The sequence below is a fragment of the Xyrauchen texanus genome, chromosome 4 (assembly GCF_025860055.1).
Source record: "Xyrauchen texanus isolate HMW12.3.18 chromosome 4, RBS_HiC_50CHRs, whole genome shotgun sequence".
In the NCBI taxonomy this organism is placed as follows: Eukaryota; Metazoa; Chordata; class Actinopteri; order Cypriniformes; family Catostomidae; genus Xyrauchen; species Xyrauchen texanus.
In genome coordinates this window covers 8,797,849-8,821,857 of record NC_068279.1, presented here as the reverse complement: position 1 = coordinate 8,821,857, position 24,009 = coordinate 8,797,849, and the positions used below count along the sequence as shown (strand labels likewise).

Genomic DNA, 24,009 nt, shown 5'->3' with positions numbered 1-24,009 from the left:
TTCTGGTCATGCCACAAGGGAAAGTAAACATGGAGCCGATACAAATATGTTTGATAGGAGATGGAGCTTGTGAGTGAGTCGGCATAATGTGGTCGATTTTAGGGATCTGGAACTCTTGAAAACAACATGTCGATTTCCTGTTTGATTATGTTGGTCAATTCCCACAAATAATAATGTCAACACATCCCTCAGACTCAGTTTGTAAAAACAAGCAAAAAATTATCTTTATAGTAATGTGCTTACAATGGAAGTCAATCGGGCAAGGCATTGTGCCGGAATAAGGTTAAAATGGACCCTGCTTTGAAAGTATAGGCACACAACTCGTCAACATGTACATGTTTATACAAGTCTAGTGTAAAAGAACTGCTCAACTCATTTGTGCAAAGTTAGATCCAGTCTTTCAACTCCAATCATGACTGTCAAAGTTAACTTTTGCACAATACGCGCAATGATACCAGAAAGAGATTGTATACATGCAACAAACTCTACTGTGTAATACTCACTGAAGTGTGCCAAGATGGCTGCCGCCTTGGTTGTTCTTGGCTGCAGTGGAGTATAATCTTCTAAGAATCAATTTTAATATTAGTCATTCTCTGCTTTGCATTGAAGTTTTGTTATTAAATGACAGCAGGGTTTTCATTTATGAGAGTTTTTTTTTTTGAAGACCAATTGGAGTTTTTTTTATTTTTGTTAGTACAAATCTGGAATGGAAACTACAAAGAAAGATACTATAAAGAAGTCAATGGAAAGGAGGAGGCGAGAACCAGCTATCCAATATAAATAATAGTTTTAATATAAAACTTAGACACAAACACACATGACGGACACAAACACACATGACGGACTATCTCTCACTGACGGAGCAGTTGGTCGGCAGTGAGCCCCTCCCCGCTCGCATTTCAGCGGATGGTACGGGACTCCTCTGCCCCTGGCAGCGGCCCTGACCACTCCAGGCGGTCGGTTAGGAGCCCCTTCTCCCCTTGCGGTCAGCGACCGTCGTCCGCTTCCAGGTGGCCGGGCTCCTCGTCCCCCGGCAGATGGCCGCGGCTGCTCCGTTGGTGTGGACGTAGTGGCGAGAACTCTACTACGCCGTATCCCTCCTCCTTCCCGGGTTTCGGCACCAATGTAAAGAAGTCAATGGAAAGGAGGAGGCGAGAACCGGCTTTTCAATATAAATAATAGTTTTAATATAAAACGTAAACAGACACAAACACACATGACGGACATTTCCGTAAACTATCTCTCTCTCCCGCACAATCCTCCGCAGTAAGCCTTTATCCCTCTCGGAGGCTTGATTAGCCTGATAAGGGACCGGGTGTGTACGATCACGACCCCGCCCCACCCTCCGCCCTGCCACAGATACATATACAAATGACTTTATATTGACAATCTGCAAATGTGTTACTCATTTGCCACCTTAAACTAAACTGAAACTTCTAGAAAATCAAATCCCGCGATCAAAGAAAAAGACAAGAGTAACCAGGGGTGGTCAAGGTACACAGAGATAAATATGTACTGTTATAGGCCAGGCCATCTGGGAAATACAAACCAAGAATAGAACAACAAAGGGAAAAAACTTGAACTGATGTAAAATATCCAAATTAAGACAATTTCCTATAACCTACAAACTGTGTTATTATGCAATTCTTTATCTTTGATTAATAAGAAAACAATAAAATGGTGTGTCACAGAGTCATGGGCATATGAAAATATTACAGATGAGTTTTTGTACATAGACAGCTATGAAATATTTAGAATATACAGAGTTTCAAGCACAAAGTCAAGAGGTGGTGGTGTAGCCATGTATGTTACCAATAATATCTATAAAAGAAGATGTGCTGAATTGGAAAGAGAAACCTTAAATGTCTTAGGATACAATTTTGCACTAGGCGAGTTCCTAGAACAGTTTCATCTGTCGTTATTCAAGTGTTTTATTAGCATCCTTTGGCAAATGTGAAAGAATTGCAGCTAGAAGCTATGGACTATCTTATTATATAAGCTGTGAAGATGAAGTCACCTGAAGCTGGCATAATTCTTTGTGGGGATTATTACCCATCAAGTCTATTGTCAGCAGTCATACAGATTTTTAAAAGATTGTTAAGGAAAACACTTGAGGAAATGCTATCTTAGACTTGATCATCACGAATCTTGATACCAACTACAATATTCCAACTGTACTTGCCCCCTTAGGCACAAGTGATCATAGTATTCTGTTAATGGTACCTTTGGAAAATAACAGTTCTAAGGAGGAGTAAATAGTGTGCTGACATGTTACACTGGAAAGGAGAGAAGCCCTTAGTAAGTGCACAGCCATGACAGATTGGTTACCTGTGTATGAAGCAAAGAGTATTGAAAAGAAAGTAGATATTTTTAATACTCACATCCAGACAGATCTGCATGTGTGCATGCCACTGCAAAGGCAAGCTATAAGCTATGATAAACCCTGGATGACCAAAGAAATCTAAATCACCATTAAAAGACGACTATGACAAACTATGCAGGAGATTTATCTCCAGTCGTAACTCATCTAATCAATACGGATGTAAAGCAGGCATCACACCAACATCATGAAAAGAGGCCAAAGTGTGCCCAGTTCCTAAGGTTCCCAAGTAAAAAATCAGATTGGTAACCAATTTCTTTAGCTGCCTACATTGGATTGATTCAGGAGAGATTTGTATTGAAGAAACGTATGCCAACAGCTTTGGAAGAAGGCAAAACCCAGTACCCATATCTACCTAAACATAGTACAACAAATGCTCTGGTTTATAAAACACACACATGGCTAAGGGAGACAGATTCACATCAGCCAACTATGATCCAAGAGCAATTGACATGTAAATAGCATTTGATCAAGCTGACCATGCAAAGCTATTTCAGCATTTAACAACACTTAATCTCTGTCCACAACTGTTGACTTGGTTGTACAGTTGCAAAACAGGAAGACGTCAAATATTGGTTGCAAATGGCAAATGTGCCCAAGGTGTTGTTTCACCATACCTTTTCCTACATAACATATCAACTCATGAGGTGATTTTCAATGATACGCTAGAGACAGTCTACGCTGGTGATATTGGGATATCTCAAGCTATTAAGTTTAAAGATGTTGGAAGTGATAACAAAATGGAAATGGAGGCACAGGCTCTGGAGACTTGGGCACAAGATAATAATATGCTTCTCAACGGTAAAAAGTCTGATGAAATAAGGATATGCTTTGAAGAAAATCCTCCTCAGCCAGCAACACTCAGATTGTGTGGTCCAGTGGTACCTGTGCTATTACAGTCAAAATACTTGGGGTATCACCTTGACAACCAACGAAATGGAAACCATCACATAAATACATGTGTGAAAAAAGCCTCTCAGCGTCTCCACTTCTAAACGGTGTTGGCAAAACTTGGAGCCTCTGCTGATGACCTTGACAGTATATATTGCTCTCTGATAAGACCGTGTTTTAAGTATGTAAATGTGCTTTTAGTAGGTTGCACAAATAAGCAAGTGACTACCTTTGAAAGGGTACAGAAGAGAGCACAAACAATAATAGAGAGAACCACAAACACTTCAATACATCTACCTGATTTGCAACTTCGAATAGAGCAAGCCACTGTGAAATTAATAACAGAAATGTCCCAGAATCCCCTACACAATCTTCTTCCACCAACCTGGGGTGAAAAACCTGGATGGCTTCTTTGGAAGCAAAATAACTTTATTAAAATTAAGGACCACAGGTTTTGCAAATTCACCATTCCATTTGGTATCAGACTTTTTTTTTCTCCCCAATTTGGAATGCCCAGTTCCCAATGTGCTCTAAGTTCTCGTGGTGTCGTAGTGCCTCAATCCGGGTGGTGGAGGACAAATCTAAATTGCCTTGGCATCTGAGACCATCAATCCACGCATCTTATCACGAGGCTTGTTGAGTGTGTTACCGCTGAGACGTAGCATGTGTGGAGACCCACAATGTTCCCCGTGGCATCCACACACAACTCATCATGTGCCCCACCGAGAGCAATAACCACACATTATAGCGACCACGAGGAGGTTACCCCATCTGACTCTACCCTCCCTAGCAACCGGGCCAATTTAGTTGCTTAAAAGACCTGGCTGGAGTCACTCAGCACGCTGCTATCAGACTTTTTAATAATAATAGAACTGTCATTGAGAATTGATGATAGTCATTTTGAGTATGTTTAACGTGTTTGTAAATGTGCATTTATATTTGTCTTTTTAATATTTTTATGTATTTTCCGCATTATTTCAGTTATGGAGTTGATAAGCAGAATGGAAAATAAACCTCAGATTAATTTTTTCACAAACTGAGAAAAAATTATTGTCTGGGGCAACTGACCGCATGCTGTTTAAAGAGCTTAAGGAATAAATTCCGGTTCAATACAATCAACAGCATTTGTTGCATAATGTTGATTTCCACCAAAAAAAGGAGAAAAAAGAAACTAAATAATCCTGTCCGATTATTATTATCATCATCATTATTTAAAGCAAAAATTGTGGTTACAGAAAAGCGCTTACAATGCAAGTTAATGGGGCCACTCCATAAACATTTAAATACACAGTTTCAAAAGTACAAGATGCAACCAATTACTATACATGTAAACATGATTTTAGTGTGATAAAATTAAGGATTTACCAGCGTTACTGTACAGTGTTAACCAGATTAGTTAACAGATTACAGATTTTTTACAGACTAATTACAGATTAGTTCTTAGGGATGGTTATTAAGCCAAATAAAATCTTGATAATTCATTTAATGTTTATGTTTTGTGACTACTTTTTAAATATAACATTTATGCAAAGGCCCCATCCACCATTGTAAGTGCCTTACTGCAACTAGAGATTCTTTGCTTTTTAATAAACAAATGAAAGACGAGTCCAATTTTTGAATTTGTTTTATTTATTTATTTATTTTTTGTGGTAATCAATGCTACAAATGATGTCAATCGAACTTAACTTGTATTAAACCAGGAACATTTCTTTCAACTGCTTCTGAACATAAGGTTACAAGAGGAATAGAAAGACTTATGCCCTTTATGAATACTGTTGTATAAACACCTATTGTCCTCATGATGAGTCTAAACTTGTACACTCCACCAAGATTACTACAGCAGAACCCTTCAAAGAGTTATTTCTTTCATACAACTAAAAGCAGGTCTGCCATGGAGAGATAAGGCGGCAGCAAAACACAAAAATGCAGAGTGACCCTTAGTGGATATCAAAATCCTATTCCTCTTAACAAGCCATAACAGCCCAGGGAGCAAATTTCACCCAGCCAGACGTCCCATGGGGCGGCAGGAGATTCAGAGGGTAACAGGGAATTGCTGAGCATCTGGTGTGCAAGACTGCATGAAACTGATTCAGACAGGAGTGAAACCAGGATAGAGAATAGCCAAAAGTAGCACTGCTAGTGTCCAGGGAATCATCAGTTTTTAGCCCATCTCTGTGAGACCTGCAGGTATTACGATTTATAGGGTATCGATGCCATTCCTAATAAGGGGCATTAACTGTGTGGCACTGAAAACCCTTAATGAAATCCTTTTTTCCTAAGAGGAAATAAATGGTTAAGACTATATGGGGAATAAAATAGCGAGTACTTATTGTAAACATTTATGTAGTGGCAACTATGTATTTTCATCTAATACTACCCTTGCTGACCCTTAACAATATTGATTTCAATAATTGGGAATCATCGATTAGAAGGGTGATTTATATCATGTTAAATGGCCCTGCAGGAACCATGCATACTTTAATGCAAAAAAAGACCAAACGAGTTTTCGTGGATTCATTCAGTGTGAAGTAGAGACTTTAAAAATGTTTTCAGTTTTACTTGCTGGTAAATTGACCGTACAAGGATGAAAAAGTGGGAATCAATGTGACGTTTTCAACAGCACTGTCACAGATTGAAGTGCAACATTTGCTAGTTTTGCTGTCATCGTGTCAGTTTGGTGATGGCAATGTGGAAAGACCGTCTCGGAGTGTTTCAAAAGATCACGCTGTAGAAGCAGGCTTTGTTAACAATCTCACACTTATTTGTAACAGCATATTGGAATTGTCATGTTTTATCCAACACAAGATGTCTTGGAAGAGTGTTTCTATTGGGGGAGAGGGGTGGTCATGCAAGAAAGAGCATTTGATGATTTAAAAGGAGTTTTAACTTTGAAATGCTGTCAAAGCAAAAATAATTTTGCTAAATCTGCATGTCATCATCTTTTGATTTGCCACCCAAGACTATTTGCTGGCAAGTCATTTTGGAATAGGCACACCAGCAGAAATAAGGAAGCAATCTATATTTCAAATATCAAACATGTTTTCGAGAAAGGGTTTGTGTTTTGTACAAGAATTGTCTGTCATTTCTAGAGGAATTCAGACATCAATGTGACAGGAAAATAACAGGACATCCAAAATAAGGTGTAATTTGAAACAGACAGTGGATCCAGGAGGGTAAAAGACTAAAAACAACAGAATTACATGGGCAACAACAGTCAAATTGTTAAAAAAAAAAAAAAAAAAAAAGGTTTTCCAGTTTTTAAATAAAAACATTTTGGACCAGATTATGATGCATGAGACCAATAAACCATTTTCATGCATTCTCAAACATCTCAGTATGCAATATATAAGATAGTTTTGATTAAAACAAATATTCCCATACTTACATAAGTGTTATTTGATAGTTTTGATGCCTTTACTATTATTCTAAAACATGGGAAATAGTATTAATACAAAAATAAGTAGGTGTGTCCAATCTTTTAACTGGTAGTCACTACCTGCTTATATAGTTGTCACAAACACTTTACTTGCATTTGCTTGCAAGTCATACTGTGAAGAAACCCTCTGCTTAGAATACAATTATAAATGAATGCCATTCACTGCAAGTACAAGAAAAAGAGCCATTCAAAACAAGGGCAAATAACAGCTCTCTTAAAAGGGCAAAAACAAGCAATACTGCAGAAACAAATGTTGTTTTGCACTGTATGAGGCAAATTTATTTAACATTTGACTGGATACAAAATTAAAATTGACAAACTAATATTAAATCTTGCCCTTTCAAATGAGTCTTAACGGAGAGAGTAGACTGTTAAAGGGATAGTTCACCCAAAAATGAAAATTCTCTCATTTACTCACCCTCATGTGACCTTTTTCTTCAGCAGAACACAAAGATTTTTAGAAGAATATCTCAGCTCTGTAGGTCCTTACAATGCAAGTGAATGGTGATCAGAACTTTGTAGCTTAAAAAAAAAAAAACTCCTGTGGTTAAATCTATATCTTCAGAAGCGATATAATAGGTCTGGGTGAGAAACTGATACAAATTTAAGTCTTAAATATATTGCTCTAAACTCTAAATCTCCACTTTCACTTTTACATCTGAGTCACATGTGGTGCCAGTTTATTTTCACTTTGATATCTGAAAGTGAAAGTGGATATTGAGAGTAAAAAAGGACTTAAATATTGTTCTGTTTCTCATCCACACCTATCATATCGCTTCTGAAAATTTGGATTTAAATCTTGGTCATATGGATTACTTTTAGCCAGGTTTCCTTTATGTGATTTGTGGAGCTACAAAAGGTCTGATCACTATTCACTTGCATTGTATGGACCTACAGAGTATCTCCACTCTTCTAAAAAGCTCTGTGTTCTACTGAAAAATGAAAGTCATACACATCTAGGATGGTATGAGGGCGAGTAAATGATGAAATCACTTTTGACTTTTGGGTGAACTATCCCTTTAAGTGATACTGTAAAACAAAAAACAATTACAAATGCTTTGCTAATAAAACAATGGTTTTCTCTCTAATAACATCTACTCTCTTCATCTTAGGAAGCTTTTTGAAATGAAACAAGCGAAGTTGATCTTAACACCAGACAGACAGTGTGAAGTAAAACTGTACAATGCAAAATGTACAATGCAAAATTCATCATGAAAGAAAAACCCCCCCAAAGAAAAAAGGAACTCGTCGGTAGAATGAGACAGTTCATGATATACTTTGGTAATGTCTACACTGTAAGTGTGAGAGCGGAAGAGAGTTGAAATGTTCATAAAAAATGATTCAGACAGGAAATAGAAGAGGACGACTGGAAGAGAATGGGTCGTGACGTCTATGCCGCCGACCGACGTCTGATGATGAAGGCCCCTCGTTGCAGTTGCCCTAAATAAATCCTCATCTTTGTGCTGTCACTTGTCTTCCTCACCCAGATCTGCAAGAGAATCAAAATCAAAGGCTAAAAACTTGAGAATTTATGCTCTGCCACTATCTTCCAGCATCCAAAATGAACCCTAAACAGTGATTTGTACTCTAAAGCTACTTGGCTCATCAAGTAAGACTCCAGATCTATGCAGTATGCTATTGTTGCTGGCATTAAAAGGATGCGAATGAGACAAAAGCCATTGGAAAGATATCCTTCTACAGTTTATTATGGATGCAGATTACAATAAATGAGAACAACCAAATTAGAATTTTCCTCTTCTAACCCTCCGAAGCTGATGTGCTTGTGCCGATCTCAATAACCAACTGTTTATCCCCCCTCTGAGCAGAGGCCTTTACCATGAAGGTCGCTGAAGGAACTCATTGTTTCAGGATTGGTTTCAGGTTGACAAATTTAAACCAATCCAATCAGGCTTAATTGGTACCATGATGCAGCTCATCAACTTTCTCTGTCAACTCAGGCTTCGATCCTGACTTTAAGATTAGATTACGCGCTTGCGATAATAAGACGTATTTGTTCTTTTTATAAAAGATTTTGTATACTGCTTATATTGCTTATTATTAGAACTTCAAGAAATGTTCATCTCGAGTCCATGAAAGAAAGAAGGGTTTTATGTTTGCATTCACCCTTTTCTATAGCAATCTCAAGCTTTTACTATTTTAAAAACGAGAATTTTTTGCAGGTATCATATTAATCCATCTTACTGGATGTTTTATAGATATTTTTTGCTATGGCTTAACAGGGTAAATGAAAAGCAATTACATTTTATATAAAATACAACATTCTATCTGCTGAAAATCTACATTTAGATTCTCAAATAAATAATTTATCACGAAGGGTCGATTTTGTGGATTTCTAAGATTTTATTTGTAAAGTGTGTTTTAAGAGACACGGGGGAGTGACTTGATAGCGTCAGAGATGTCATTTTACTTCACAGCTGATCTGATACTCAGCGTCTGTTAGCAATCTGTATTCCAGAACGAAACCTGCTACGAAGCAGGTTAGCAGCGTAGCGTAAGTTGCTATGACAATGAACACCGCTAAAAGCAACCTAAACAAAGAATTACTTGGCTAGCCACCGAAACCGACTTCATGGTACAGGCCTCAGGTCATTAGTTTGAAGAGCACAGTCATTTGTTTACATCCAATCAGTGAAGAGAATCAGACACCAACCTCATTGGTCCCCACAGAGCTGATGACACAGCTGATCTTGGTATTCTCCTTGGACTCCAGATAGATTGCTTGACTTTTATGGTACCTGAGACAATAACAACATTAGTCAGTGAAGATCCTATAGAATGTGATCAGCGGTTTGAAGGCCAACTACCATTACAGAAAATTCCCCTTAGGAGCAGGTTCTCCAGCAGACATATTGTTGATTTCGAGACCTCCCTCCTTTACTTTAAAAAAACAAAACAAAAAAACAGCAAAAACCTGGGTTACATTGAGGCACTTAAAATAGAAGTGAACTATTAAGCCAATCCTTAAAAGTTAAAGGGATATTACCCAAAAATGAAAATGCTCTCATCATTTACTCACCCTCATCCCATTCCAGATGTGTATGACTTTTTTCTTATGCTGAATGAAAAAAAAGATTTTTAGAAAAATATCTCAGCTCTGTTGTTCCATTCAATGCAAGTGCATGGTGGCCAGAATTTTGAATCTCTAAAATGGACATAAAAGGCAGCATCCAAGAGAAAGTAATCCATATGAATCCAGTGGTTAAATCCATAACTTCTGAAGACATATGATAGGTGTGGGTGAGAAACAGATCAATAATGAATCCTTTTTTATGATAAAACCTTCTGCCTGCCCAGGTGTCGGCGAGATGCACAAAGAATGTGAATCGCCAAAAACAAAAGAAAGTGAAAGTGTAGATTTATAGTAAACATAAAAAAAAAAAAAAAAGACTTGAATATCACCAATACCTAACATATGCTTCAGAAGACATTGATTCAACAACTAGAGTTTTATGGATTACTTTTATGCTGCCTTATGTGCTTTTTGGACCTTCTGAGTTCTAGCCACCATTCACTTGCATTTTATGGACCAACATAGCAGAGATATTTAAAAAAATCTTCAGTTGTGTTCTGTAGAAGAAAGAAAGCCATACACATCTAGGATGGTATTAGGGTGAGTAAATGATGAGAGAATTTTAATTTCAACTACCGGTATTCCTTTAAGGTACTCACCATTTCAAATGTACAGCTACAAGACGTAAACAATAAAAGTATATGAGTTTTAACATGATGCCGTAATGACATAACCGCAGTAAACAAAAATGTATACAACTTTACAACTCAAAAAATGCAAAAGTTAACATAAAAATGCAAGTACTTTTATTAAATTATAAGACCTAAAACCCACCAAATATTGTCTCCATTCACTTTCATTGTAAGTGCCTCACCACAACCTCGATTTTTTCTTTTAATACAAAAAATTAGGGATGGTAGATGGTCATCAACATTATGCTACAAATGCAGTTGTGAGATTAGATTATTCATTTACCACTCTGGGTAAAAGATTCTGAAACACCCCTAACCAAGTACAGTCAGGGAAAAAAATATTTTAAGTACATGCTTGGCGATGGTCTTGTAGCCCATTCCAGCCAAGTGTAGGTCTACAATCTTGTCCCTGATATCCTTGGACAGCTCTTTGGTCTTTGCCATGGTCTCTGATTGAGAGGGGGTCGAATACTTATTTCCCTCATTAAAAAGCAGTACAATTTATAACATTTTTGACATGCATTTTTTTGTTGTTATTCTGTCTCTCACTGTTCAAATTCACCTACCATTAAAATTATAGACTGATCATTTGTACAAAATCAGCAGGGGATCAAATACTTTTTTCCCTCACTGTATGAGCAATAGTAATAGTGATGTCTGCCTGCAAACACCACCAATTAGAGAATGGCAGCTTGTCATCTCTTAAAACACAGTGTAGGTGTAACCTGTCCTGGTTCGACCCATGCCGAACGGGATTCCAACCGGACACACTAACGAGGAGGCTAAAGGCTACAGCCTCTAGCATCAGTCGCTAGTGCACCTCTTGAGGCGAGGGGAGTGATACCACAAAGCTATCACGATCAAACTGGCCACTGTTACATAGGAACAGAAAACGAAAGCTAGCCAGAGGCTCAGTCCTTCTCACATAACCTTCCTCTGGTAAAGTTCAGTGACATAACAACATATCTCCACTCAATATAAACATAGAAGAATAAAACCGCATTTAATATACATGAACATTATACATTTAATGCCTGTGGTATCACCCTGGAACAAATGTCCTCTCTCCCTCCCTCTCCCTCTCCCTCCCTCCCTGTTTGTCTGCACAGAGAGATATTCCTGTTGATTTGCACTGCTGAAAGCTACGACGGCCCGCTGTCTAAAGGGCATGACTGGATAAATGCATACTGACATGCTCATAAAAATCCAGGAGGCATTTATGATGTCACAAAAACAAGACAAATAATCTCCAGGCCTCATCCTATACCACAGGCTCCACGTACACAATAATCACTTAATCAAACAATTAAATATACATTCATGTAGTATGTAGAGACTGTGACATGTCAGAATCCATGGATCATGTTTAAATCATGGGAAAGTGGATATGAAATACCACGATGCCAGCGATGGTAAATACCGTTTCAGCAATACGTGACCTGAATCAGGGCACACCTTCATGCCATCCTAGATGTGTATGACTTTCTTTCTTTGGCAGAACACAAATTACGATTTTTAGAAGAATACCTCAGCTCTGTAGATCCATTCAATGCAAGTGAATGGTGGCCAGAACTTTGAAGCTCTAAAAAGCACATAAAGTTAGCATAAAAGTAATTTATACGACTACAGTGGTTAAATCCATGTCTTCAGAATTATCATGAAATGTGTGCGTGAGACACACATAAATATTCAAGCCTTTTTTTATAATGAATCTTCACCTTTAACCTATGCTGCCTTTAAATGCTTTTTGAAGCTTCAAAGTTCTGGTCAACATTCACTTGCATTGCATAGTATAGACATAAAGAGCTGAAATATTCTTCAAAAATCTCTGTTTGCGTTCTGCAGAAGAAAGAAAGTCATACATATCTGGGACAGCCTGTAGGTGAGTAAATACAAGAATACATTTTCATTTTTGGGTGAACTATGCCTTTAATATACACTCATTTCAACCTACTGGTTGAAAATGTGGATTATACGCAGTGTAACGTAGAATATGATTTAAAAACCACAACACTTGATCTGGGAAAAACTAGGAAGCCCCTTTGATTGCCAGCAGTGCATGCTGTATGTCTGTGTGCGCCTGTCTCCTGTTAGTTCCAGCCCTATGATGTGGTGATGTCCTTTACATAAAATGTGATCAGACATGACTGAAAATAAAAGGGTGGATGGCTCCATCTTGTGGTCAGTATAATAATTCTACAGAGTGACTGGTATTTTTTTAGAACTTTTCAAGAGGTTACAGAAGTCTACCAACTATAAACAAAAATGTCAAAGGAAATGTTCCTGTTGAACTAATAAACTCGAGGCAGCATCAAAAGAAAAGATTAAAGTGATACTATTAACATTAACTTTTAAATGGGACAGTACTTTTTACTGTTCAATTCAATGTTTTATGTCTTTGTGCAGATGGTGAGAAAGACAATGGTGTTGTTTGTCGTTATACATGCATAGCATTACATATGTAATGTTCCACATTTTCACCAGGGCTGTCAATCGATTCAAATTTTAAATCGAATTAATAACATGATGTGCTGATTATAGTTTTTGAAATATGATTATAGTTATTTTATGAAATTAATATGCATAACAATATCTGCTGAGAAAGGCCCCCAAATAAAAATAATTCAAGAAATAATTAAAATAATTATACTTAAACAATTTTAAATATAATATAGAATTAATTCAGACTCTTAAAATACATTACACCATTGTGGAAGACTAGTAGCCATTGATTAGGCAATACAAAAAGTGGATTTAGAGTGCAATATATTATTTATTTCTAGATCATTCAGCATAAGCCTCTCATTAAATCATTTGGCCCATAGTACACAGCAATACATTTTGCTATAGACCTTATTCACACTATATGGCGCATCTTTGATTTTTAACGGGAATGACAACGAGGCTGTGAAGGATAGACTTACAGTCTCTTCAGTTGGCTATACAGCAATTTAAAGTCCTTCTGGATCATTACGCAGACAAAACATTGATAAAATATCTGTCCAAGAACATTCAGTATACATAGAACTCCAGACAACACAAGATGTGGAAAATCAGATGTGATCTAGGAGCTTTTTACAGCTTTATACCGTTTGTGCCATTGAAGATACGGTAAGTCCATCCTTCACAGCCTCATTGTCATTCCCATTAAAAATCAAAGATGCGCCATATAGTGTGAATAAGATCTATAGCAAAATGTATTGCTGTGTACTATGGGCCATCACAAACAGTGTTTTTAGGAGTTAAACATAACTTAGAAAAATACTTGAGAACCCTGTATTCAGATTTGTGCTCATCCAGCTGTGTTTAAATGCAAGAACAGATCTTCATCTTATGCCATCTGCTGTTTGTGAGTGTCATTTATTGTCTGAACAGCTGCACATTGCCCGTTCATCTATAGTTGCGCTTACTGCCCCTTGCTGAATGCTATTCGTAAGAAGATGAAGGCGCAGATGCCTTATTATGGTTCGGGGGCATGTTTAATTGTAATAAAAAAGAAATTCATGCATTATTATTATATAATAAATCGTACTGAATTGACATGCTACATGTACAGCCCTAATCTTTACACTAGCAATATCACATGAGCAAGAGTGCTGTTGTTCAGAATATCAGCACGTCTGTGATTCAGGCTGCAGGTGTTCACAGCCGTACTGATATTCACACCAAAAGTATGATTGCGAGGCTGATATTGATTCATACAACAGTTTCAGAAATAAAATGGCCAGGGCTGCATTTCTCAAAATCATAGCAAGCTTAAGTTGATCGTAGAGACCGGAAATACCTGTTGTATAAACAAATATACTGTAAATATTACATTCTTATTTTGTAGATGTTATGAAGGAATGCAGATGTTAAGTTATTTAAGAATCAGGTCAATATTATTCAGGTAATTATACAAAACACCTATCATGAAACTATCTGAACTTGTTTCAGGGGACATTAATGTGAGGGGGCTGAATCCACATGCACACACTTTTCTCTCAAGCCTGTTGGGGCTCTCTCACACACTGTGTTTTATAAGATGACAAATCTCCTCGCATCTAGTTTAACTGAACTGTCTAAAAGTACTGTCTCACTCCAGCCTGTTCAACACAGACAGGAAGTCACATCAGATTCTGCTCTATGCAGGAACCAATTTGTCCATATGGTCACATCACTGCAGGAAACAGAAATGTAATCAGACAGTCCTCATAGAATAGGGAGAATCTTACCATCTCTTATCATAGTAGAGTTTCCCCTCCTCTATCCGTGCCTCATAGCGCTGGGACGGGGTGTCCACTGGAGTGGACGGGAGGTGCTCAGGCGAGGACGGGGAGGCTATAAAGATTACACACACATTATTTTCAATAAACTTGACTCTCTATGGAAATAAACTGACTGTGAAATTTGCGTGAAATTTTTAAAGAATCACCTCTTAAAGACAAAACCTCCATACCTGGTCTTTTCGGAGACTTAAGCTAAAAAGGAAACAAAACAACAACAAAAAGCAAGCAATTATTGAATTAAGTTTGTATTGATTGTCTTTAGCAATGTCAGGGTAACGCTTCACAATAAGGTTCCATTCATCAATATTAGTTAATGCTTTTGGTTTCATTAAGAAAAGAGCAATATATTTTTACAGCAGTTATTAATTTTTGTTTATGTTAGTTAATAAAAATACAGTTGTTCATTGTTAGTTCATAGTGCATTAACTCATGTTAACAAATAGAACCTTATTGTACAGTATTCCCATCTCAGTTTTAAAACAAAACTCATTGTCATTCAAAGACAAATCAGCAGTCGATAAAAGCCAAAACAGTAAATCCATTATTACGCCTATGTCAAAACTCACATTTTTTTTTATCTAGTTGGCATTCTGAGATGCTATTCTTCTCACCACAATTGTACAGAGTGGTTATCTGAGTTACCCTAGACTTTGTCAGTTCAATCCAGTCTGGCCATTCTCTGTTGATCTCTCTCATCAAGGCATTTAAATATCCTACATTTCTTGTTATCCTCTAGCAATAACTGCCTTTTCTCATACATCAAGTCAAGTAAACATGATGAAAGTTTTAGGCAAATTTAATCTTCATTACCTTTGAGGAAAATAAATATGGCAAGTCTTTATCTTCAAAGCTGAGAGATGAGTCATGAAGACGTTCATTAAGTTTTAATGATCTCACAATAAAAATAGAACATACTTTTTTTCCTTCCAAATACTTTTGATCAACTTATCTCACTGGCTACGAACATATTGTAGGAAAATGTGTTACCGTTTCAAAAATTATGATATTGCTGTAGAACTAGTAAAAATTAGTCTAAAAAGTAGTGGAAACTTTTTCTTACACCCAGTCTACATCGAACACAAGCGACATGTAGATTATATTATCAAGGATAATATAATCTACACTGGAAGCATCCATTGTGACAGTAAAAAGGTGCCCCGTTCCATTTTTCGCTGCACTACTACTACCAACAAAACAAACAAATGGTTTAGAATGCCTCTATGGCTATTTCCATGGTGATAAATGTGTAAGGAATTCTTTAAAAGGTTTTTAAAATCTAATTTAAAAATGTCTTCCAATTTAGAGTCCAATAAAACACGTTTCAGGGATAATGGATTCTGGCAGAAGGTACATTTTGGTGAATCTTCTCCTAATATTACAAAAAGGTTTCAACCTGGAGTGACCAATACGAAAGCGGGTGTAGACAATCTGGTCCCAGCGATTTGAAAACAAAGAGGAACTTCTTTTGCCAACAATAAGGATGATTTCATGGAGTTCGTTCATGTTGCATTGATCCCACTCAGTTTGCCAATTGTTTTTTCATATATGAATTTATAATGGCTTTTAGGTCAGTGGGAGGTATTGGACACTTTTTGAAATCCGCTGATAAAGCCTCTTTTACAGCACTGCCTGCTTCCTCATTTCCTGGGATTCCACAGTGTCCAGGTACCCAGAAGAAGCAGATTTAGAAATTTTGGGCCAATTTTGCTTGAAGACATGATTTTGAATCTGAAATTATCAGAAAGTTTCTCTGTTTCATTCACTTCATGATGTCCAGTGCTAAGACGACTGTGATTGGGGATGATACATGATCCTCAGATTTTTATCCATCTGTATATATATTTAGGGATATGAGATGGAAATAAATGAAAAGGAGTTGTTGTTCAAAGTCATTTGGGTGGGTTTCAGATTTTTTGTTTCTTATGAAGTCTAATATTATTTTTGGGGGGATTAAAATTTCTGATCACCATCCACTTGCATTTTAAGAACCTAATGAGCAAAGACATTTTTCTATTTTTCTGCAGATATGTTCTGCTGAAGAAAGTCATATACCCACAAGGGATGGCATGAGAGAATTTTCATTTATGGGTGAACTATCCCTTTAAATGGATCTAATTACTTTGGTGAGATGTAAACTTACCTTGTTTAACGTTCTTAGATCCTCCATGATCTGTTCATCAGTGAGTAAATAGTTTAACTGAGGTGAGGAGGGTTAAGAAAATTTGAAAAACTTAAAAATCACAGCCCAATATCAACATGCCTATAAAGTAAACAGGATTTAAATCTATGAATCATTTAAAGTAATATTATTTTGTATATTTTTCCTCTTTTTCAAAAACAGCTCAAATTAACCCTCAAATCAAGTCACCTCAATTCAAGATATGGTGACAATGCCAATAATATTTGATTTGAGGGTAAATAACGACTTAAATTTCAGTCTGTTCTTCATACAGTGATCATATGGCTCCAGAAGACTTGGAATATGAAGCAAGTCTACTATGACACTTTGGGGTGCTTTTTAAGCTCTAAAGTGAATCACTATCAACTGCTCGAGTATGGAAATCAGCTAACAAAACTTTTTCTGTTTAACAGAAGAAAGTAAGTTATGGTTTGGAATGACAAAGGTGAATAAGTGATGATACAATTTTGATTTTTTGGTGAACTATCCCTTTAAAATTATTAATGAACTTTGTGGAAAATATATAATGCTACAAATGTGTTAAATATGGATATCAGGTGCAGGTTTTCTCCGCTTGTCTGGAATGGGAACAGGGTCATTGGGTCGTCTCCTGAGTTTGCGGGTCATAATGGGTTTCACCTCCATGGAATCTGCGGTGGGGGGTGGGGGAGAATAATGGAAAATGGTTCAAAGTTGTAAGCTTCCCCCCCCCCCCAACACAAGAGTGAAGAGCTAAACCTTGCTATAGGTACAGAATCTTGTTCTTTACAACAGCAGTATTGACAACAGCTAACAAAACATCCCTCTCTGGGGGCATTTTTCTATCTAATTTCTTCTCACCGCCTGTCAGCTCCATTGTTAATTTCTCATTCTCGATCATCTTCTTCTTCTCCTCCAGCTCTGCAATTAGATTTTCCTTCAGTTCCACCTTCTTATCGTCAAATTCCTTCACCGCTGCTTTCTTCTCTTTGATGTAGTTCCGCTCTACCTGATCAGTCTACAAGATATTCATTTTCAACTAATTAACCTGCCATTGCACAATTGTAATTTCTGCAGCAATAAATCCACTGCTACATAAAATGTATGAATTACAGCTTACCTCAAGGTGTAAAAAGAGGTCTGGAAAGATAAAAAGTGGAGGAATAGAAGGACAGAGTAAGAGAAAAGAAAAAGCATGTGACAATATGTTGTTGATGTATTCTATTCTCATGGCTCTGATTAATTTAGTGTTGGCTCTTGAAACAAACGCTCCCCTACTGTACCCATTCTACACCGATCAGACACAACATTAAAACCACCTGCCTAACATTGTGTTGGATCCCCTCGTTCCGCCAAAACAGCACCAACCCGATCTCAGAATTGCATTCTCAGATTATATTCTTCTCACCACAATTGTACAGAGTGGTTATCTGAGTTACCCTAGACTTTGTCAGTTTGAACCAGTCTGGCCATTCTCTGTTGATCTCTCTCATCAACAAGGCATTTCTGTCCACAGAACTGCCACTCACTGGATGTTTTTTGTTTTTGGCACCATTCGGACTAATTTCTAGAGACTGTTGTGCATGAAAATCCCAGGAGATCAGCAGTTACAGAAATACTCAAACTAGCTTGTCTGGCACCAATGGTCCAAATCACTGAGATCACATGTTTTCCCTATTCTGATGGTTGATGAGAACATTAACTGAAGCTCCGGACCCATATCTGCAAGATTTTATGTACTGCACTGCTGACTGCTGATTAGATAATTGCATGGATGATTGTTGGTGCCAGACAGGCTATTGGAGTATTTCTGTAACTGCTGATCTCCTATGATTATCACGCACAACAGTGTCTAGAATTTAGTCCGAATGGTGCCAAAAACAAAAAACATCCAGTGAGCGGCTGTTCTGTGGACAGAAATGCCTCGATGAGAGAGATCAACAGAGAATGGCCAGACTGAATTGAACTGTCAAAGTCTATGGTAACTCAGATAACCACTCTGTACAATTGTGGTGAGAAGAATAGCATCTCAGAATGCCAATTTGACATGCGGGTTAGCGCTGTTTTGCCGGTATGAGTGGGACCTACACAATATTAGGCAGGTGGTATTAATGTTGTGGCTGATCAGTGTACATCTATTGACCTTTTGGTGGGTTTGTGTACTCACCTCCGTTTTTATAATTCTGTTTTCTGACATAAGTCCCTTTTTCTTGTTTTTTTGTAAAGTGATCTTGGGTTTTAGAAATGTGCTAACTTAATGTTATTACTATTCTTAAACTATAAACCATCTTTACCTGCATTACGAAGCCTCTCTTTATATTGTTGATCGAGTTTCTTCATTCTTTTTTGGTACTCCTGCAGTGTGCCTGTGGAAAAGGATTGAAACTAAGCAATCAGTTCATAGGCATATTAATGCACGCCGATTATACAGTCCTCCTGGAGTTATGTGATCAAGTAGGGCACAATAGTAATAGCTTATAAAACACCCTGTGTGGGGTTTAAACCTACAACCTTAAGCCTAGCACCAGTGCCAATCTATAACCACTAGGCTAAACCACCCCTGGTACAGGAATATAATACAATATAACATTTTCTCCACCCCAAATAATTAAGGCTGGATTACACTACTGGATTTACACCAATTTAAATCCGAATTTCCAATTTCAAGCTTTAGCCTGCAGATTTTGGGCCTGCGGAAGTTGACAACTTTCACAGATAATCGTTTAGTATAAGACGGGTACAGACTCTGATTTCTTACCCACTGACTATGATTCCATCTAGTGGAAGTAAATCAAACGCGTTTGATATTTTGGAGAACACTATAGAGGCAATGTAGTTGTGTATGCTCCACAACTCAGATCTGTAGCCATACTATGAGCAGCCAATGGAAAAAAAAGAGAAAGCACTTGAAGTGGAGATCCACAATGGAAAAAAGTTAATTCAGTTGTGGTAGGAAAATGAGTGCCTTTACGATGTCAACTACAAGCGTACATGAGAGGATGTGTGTTTCCATCTGAGTTTGTGGTGTTCGGATCAGTTTTTTTCTGTAGCCATTTATATAGTGTTAGTGCGTGATACCTACAGTAGTATTGTATAATCTGTTTAGAGTTGAATAGTAGGAAAGAGCAATCCAGCCTTAAGGTAAACTTTAAGCAAAATACAGTTCTACAAAGAGAGGAAAGCTAAGAAACTTTCCAAATTTAAAACGGATACATTTCCAGTCACCTTCCTGGAGTTGCTGCAGCTGTCTTTTCAGAGAGGCGAGCTTGTCTTGATACATCCTGAAATCATAAAAACAAAAATCTATTCCACAACAGGCAGATTGCTTGCAGTGATCATTTCATCGGTCATATGCATTATTATCTACAGAGCTGGTAAAAGATAGCAAATTATTATGGGACATTATGGGACAGTCCTGTGTATTTTACTTGCACTTTTACTGTAATGAGTGAATATTAGTGGTCAGCGAAAAGACTCACTGTTCCTTGATTTCAACATAGTCATCATCATCATGTTTGGCCAAATCTGTTTCACTGGCATCTTCTGTGTCTATGAAAAAGAAATTGGGCAAACTACATTTAGGACATTTTCCAATTGATATAAATTGTGGGGAAAGGGAAAAAAAATAGCAAAAACACCATTTTAATTTGAAATCACAATATTTGTCAAACTTGACTTGATTTTAGTCTTATTAAAACATGTTATAACAGTAATAAATGAATGCTATTTTCATCTGAAGGCAAATAGCCTAGTAATTTATGACATCAACAAATGCATCTACAGCTCCAACTAGTGGACACATATGGTAATTGAACCTGTTTTCCTCTACAATGTACTCCTCTTATCTTTTTTATTTTATTTAGTGCTGAAATCTAAAGGGACCACAAGTGGAAAATCTAGGATATATGGGGATTTTCACACATTTAATTTACATGTAGGCCTATGTTGTGTAGACTTTCTTACCAAAGGGATGACATTGCATGTTTTGTTTTTAACAATGATCTAATCAGACAGTAGCTAGTACTGGGAACAAATTGACTGACAGATTTCACAGAAAATCATTTAGTATATGCTGAGTACAGACTCTGATTTCTTACCCACTGACTATGATTCCATCTAGTGGAAGTAAATCAAATGTGTTTGATATTTTAGATCACACTAGAGGAAATGTAGTTGTGTATGCTCCACAACTCATCTGAATCTGAAGTCATACTGCAAGCAGGCAATGTAAAAAAAATAAATCCAGCCTTAAGATAAACTTTAGCAAAATACAGTTCTACAAAGAGAGGGAAGCTAAGAAACTTTCCAAATTTAAAACTGATACTTGTCAGGAGGACAAGCACATGACAATGCTTAATGTTGAGCCCTGGCTGAAATATTTTTGACCATTTGTGAACTGTGTTAAACTGAGTCTCATTTACCATGCTTTGTGGGTGTGAATTTTTTGCCTTGTCATCATTCATATCTATACAACCAATGTGTTTATGATTAAAATTGTTCTCAAGATCACACTGTTCTTCATAGATCTAGCCTCTTAATTATGCTCTCAAACTGCACCAGATTATGCATTTCACTTTACAATGTACAAAACGTTTGTCTGGGGGAACATGCGCCCAGACACCCCTAGAGGGTCTGAGGTCCACCCCACATAGTCTCACAAAATCCTGTGGGAAACACTGCAAGACATAAATAATATGCGCAATATGATAAAATCGCTTACTAACCTATTCTGTGTAAAGATATAGACAATTTTAAAACTTTATTGCCATGATGATGCAATGTCAACAAACCCTAAAATGACTGTAAAAATTACAATTTACACAACTTAAGTTCAGTTCATTTTTGTGGTAATCAACATTATGCCACAAATGCTGTTGATTGAGATTAACTTGTATTGAACCTGGAATAGTCCTTTAAATATGTAAAAATCAATTCTTAAGGTGTATGAAGCACACATACAGCTTAAGAAATTACAATTTATTTTACAGTTAATTGTGAAAGCCCTAAAAGAGACAATTAATCGTCATACAACCCCAATTAAAAAGGTTGAGACAAAGTATGAAAAATGCTAATAAAACAAAAAGGAGGGAGTTGTAAATTATATTCACTCTTTGCTATATTGAAAGCACTACAACTACACATTATATGATGTTCTTCCTTGTGAATTTCATTTTTTTGTGTGTGTGTGTGTGTGTTGGGCACAGGCTCCTTGGTTGTGCGTTCCAATTTCTCCAATTATTTTTAAAAGAAGTGACCCATCTCTGCTAAACAGTCTCTGGCATCCACCTTGTCTTGCAACGCGCAAGGAAGCAGCGGCTGCATTTCTGGCAAATGTGAGCAAGTTCCGCTGGCATTGATACATAACTAGAAGGTTATAATACCAGAGTTAGTGATATGGGCTTATAAACTATCACACAACCACAGGATGTGCAGCAGAATTATGTGCCAATGTCGAATAATATTCTAACGTCAGCATTTATAGTAAAAGTGGAAGTACTTAATTTGTGTTTATGAAAATCGTAATTAATGATAATAATATGTCGACATTTATTGGCAGCCTGTAATATAAATTAGCTAAAATAGCTGGAAGTGGCTTATACCGGAAGTGTTACACATTCAAGGTTGACAACGAAGGCGCTCTAGTTTTGCTGAAAAATAAGGCGAGTATATTGAGCGAGCAACCGTAACCAAGGGGGGTGGAGCTTAGCGATGGGTCAATTAGCTACAAATTATTAAAATATTTCATGTTCACATAAAAAGCTTGGATCAAACCACATATTTCTGCATAAACAGTTCTAATCTAATTTTATCTGATCTAAGTATGAAGTCTGGACGGTCTCATTTAAAATGAGTTGCATGACACAAGCAGCAGGCTCACACGCTAACTGAGCTAATGACGTGAACTATCCCCATTTAAAACCAAATCATCTCTACCATGTAATATTTATTCTTCCCAACATATTACTTAAGCCAATAACTCATGTGAGCCATTTGATTACAAGTATGTATGAGTTTAATAACCTCATCATTCTCCATTTATATTTCCACTTGATCTGTGCTAACTTTGCTAACTGTTTATCAACAAGCTGGATTGCACACAAAATGCATGATACGCTGCCTAACTGTTTACACAGCCGCTATTAAGATCCAAAAATCACAGTACAAATGAAATAACGCAGATTAAGTTGCATAAATCTAGTGAGCTATAAAATAAATAGAAAACAAGGCTGTTGCGCGGCACTCATGTAGCACACACTTCGCTAGCATCTGTTTAAATTTAAAACAGAACCTATTCATTGGTCACTAAATGCACACATGTAATCTTTTGCAGCTTTTAATGCTTAAAACAGTCGAAAGTGCACTTAGTATGCTAAATAAAAATGAAATTATTGTGCGTAATCACCTTCCTCTGAGTCTCTGGCTCTGAAACTGCGATCATCATCTTCATCCACACTGTCTAGCTCTTCCTCGTCGTTATAATAATCCACCATGGGTGAAAGTAAAGTCGACGCCATTTATTATACAGAAATATTGATAGAAATGCTAACATATAAACAATCACACTGCGCCGACAACGTTCTCAGCTCTTCGCCCCTTTTTGTCAATGGTTGGTTGGCCGAGGATTCTGATTGGCAGAGATGTTCGCCCAATGCACACTGGGAAATATAGTTTAAATTGTGTACGCAAGAATGACATAAGGAGAGAGAGAGAGAGAGAGAGAGAGAGAGAGAGAGAGAGAGAGAGAGAGAGAGAGAGAGAGAGAGAGAGAGAGATTTATATTCTCCCAGCGCTTCAAATGTATTTACTAGATTTATCTTGTTCAGTCAAGGAACAGGAAGGTTATTAGAAGTTGTCTGTAGGTTGAACACTACTACATTTCAGTCTTTCAATCATCATGCACTATCTCGGTCAGGTAAGCATACTGATGCCATTATGAAAAGACATATAACAAAGGACATTTTCACCTATCATTTAGTGTCTTATTTTCCACGTTTGTACTGGTTATTTTACATTGTATTCCATTCCACACACTGGCTTGAGTGAGTTTCCATTTCATTCAAAGTGCCTTTCTCAAAGTTAAATATGTATTCACACACTACTTTTATATTATAATTGTTTATCATCATTGTTATCATTTTAATAATCAAGACCT

At 37.1% G+C, this 24,009-nt stretch overlaps 1 protein-coding gene across 4 annotated transcripts; it reads right to left on the bottom strand.

Annotated features, from left to right (window-relative positions):
* Positions 1 to 4,899: 4,899 nt before the first annotated feature.
* Positions 4,900 to 23,463, bottom strand: LOC127643190 (sin3 histone deacetylase corepressor complex component SDS3-like). Of its 4 annotated transcripts, none has more exons than XM_052125810.1 (12): positions 23,260 to 23,463; positions 20,336 to 20,405; positions 20,082 to 20,137; positions 19,151 to 19,222; positions 17,977 to 17,996; positions 17,718 to 17,874; positions 17,427 to 17,527; positions 16,839 to 16,901; positions 14,845 to 14,890; positions 14,645 to 14,750; positions 9,379 to 9,463; positions 4,900 to 8,196 (listed from the first exon to the last, which is right to left on the bottom strand). In XM_052125810.1, the coding sequence occupies exons 1-12, from the start codon at positions 23,369 to 23,371 to the stop codon at positions 8,098 to 8,100; spliced, it is 987 nt and encodes a 328-aa protein (XP_051981770.1). In that variant the 5' UTR covers positions 23,372 to 23,463; the 3' UTR covers positions 4,900 to 8,097. The 4 variants fall into 4 exon arrangements, with proteins under 4 accessions (XP_051981770.1, XP_051981772.1, XP_051981771.1 ...); XM_052125812.1 differs by having other exon boundaries at positions 14,869 to 14,890; XM_052125811.1 differs by having other exon boundaries at positions 16,839 to 16,900; positions 17,432 to 17,527.
* Positions 23,464 to 24,009: the final 546 nt, after the last annotated feature.

Excerpts from the sequence above, each read along its gene's own strand:
- LOC127643190 (XM_052125810.1), bottom strand. The coding sequence starts at position 23,371 with ATGGCGTCGACTTTACTTTCACCCATGGTGGATTATTATAACGACGAG. Across the intron at positions 17,997-19,150 it reads AGAGAGGCTTCGTAATGCAG|ACCTCTTTTTACACCTTGAG; the intron begins GTAAAGATGGTT and ends TTATCTTTCCAG. Across the intron at positions 16,902-17,426 it reads GAAAACCTGCACCTGATATC|CCTCAGTTAAACTATTTACT; the intron begins CATATTTAACAC and ends TAACCCTCCTCA.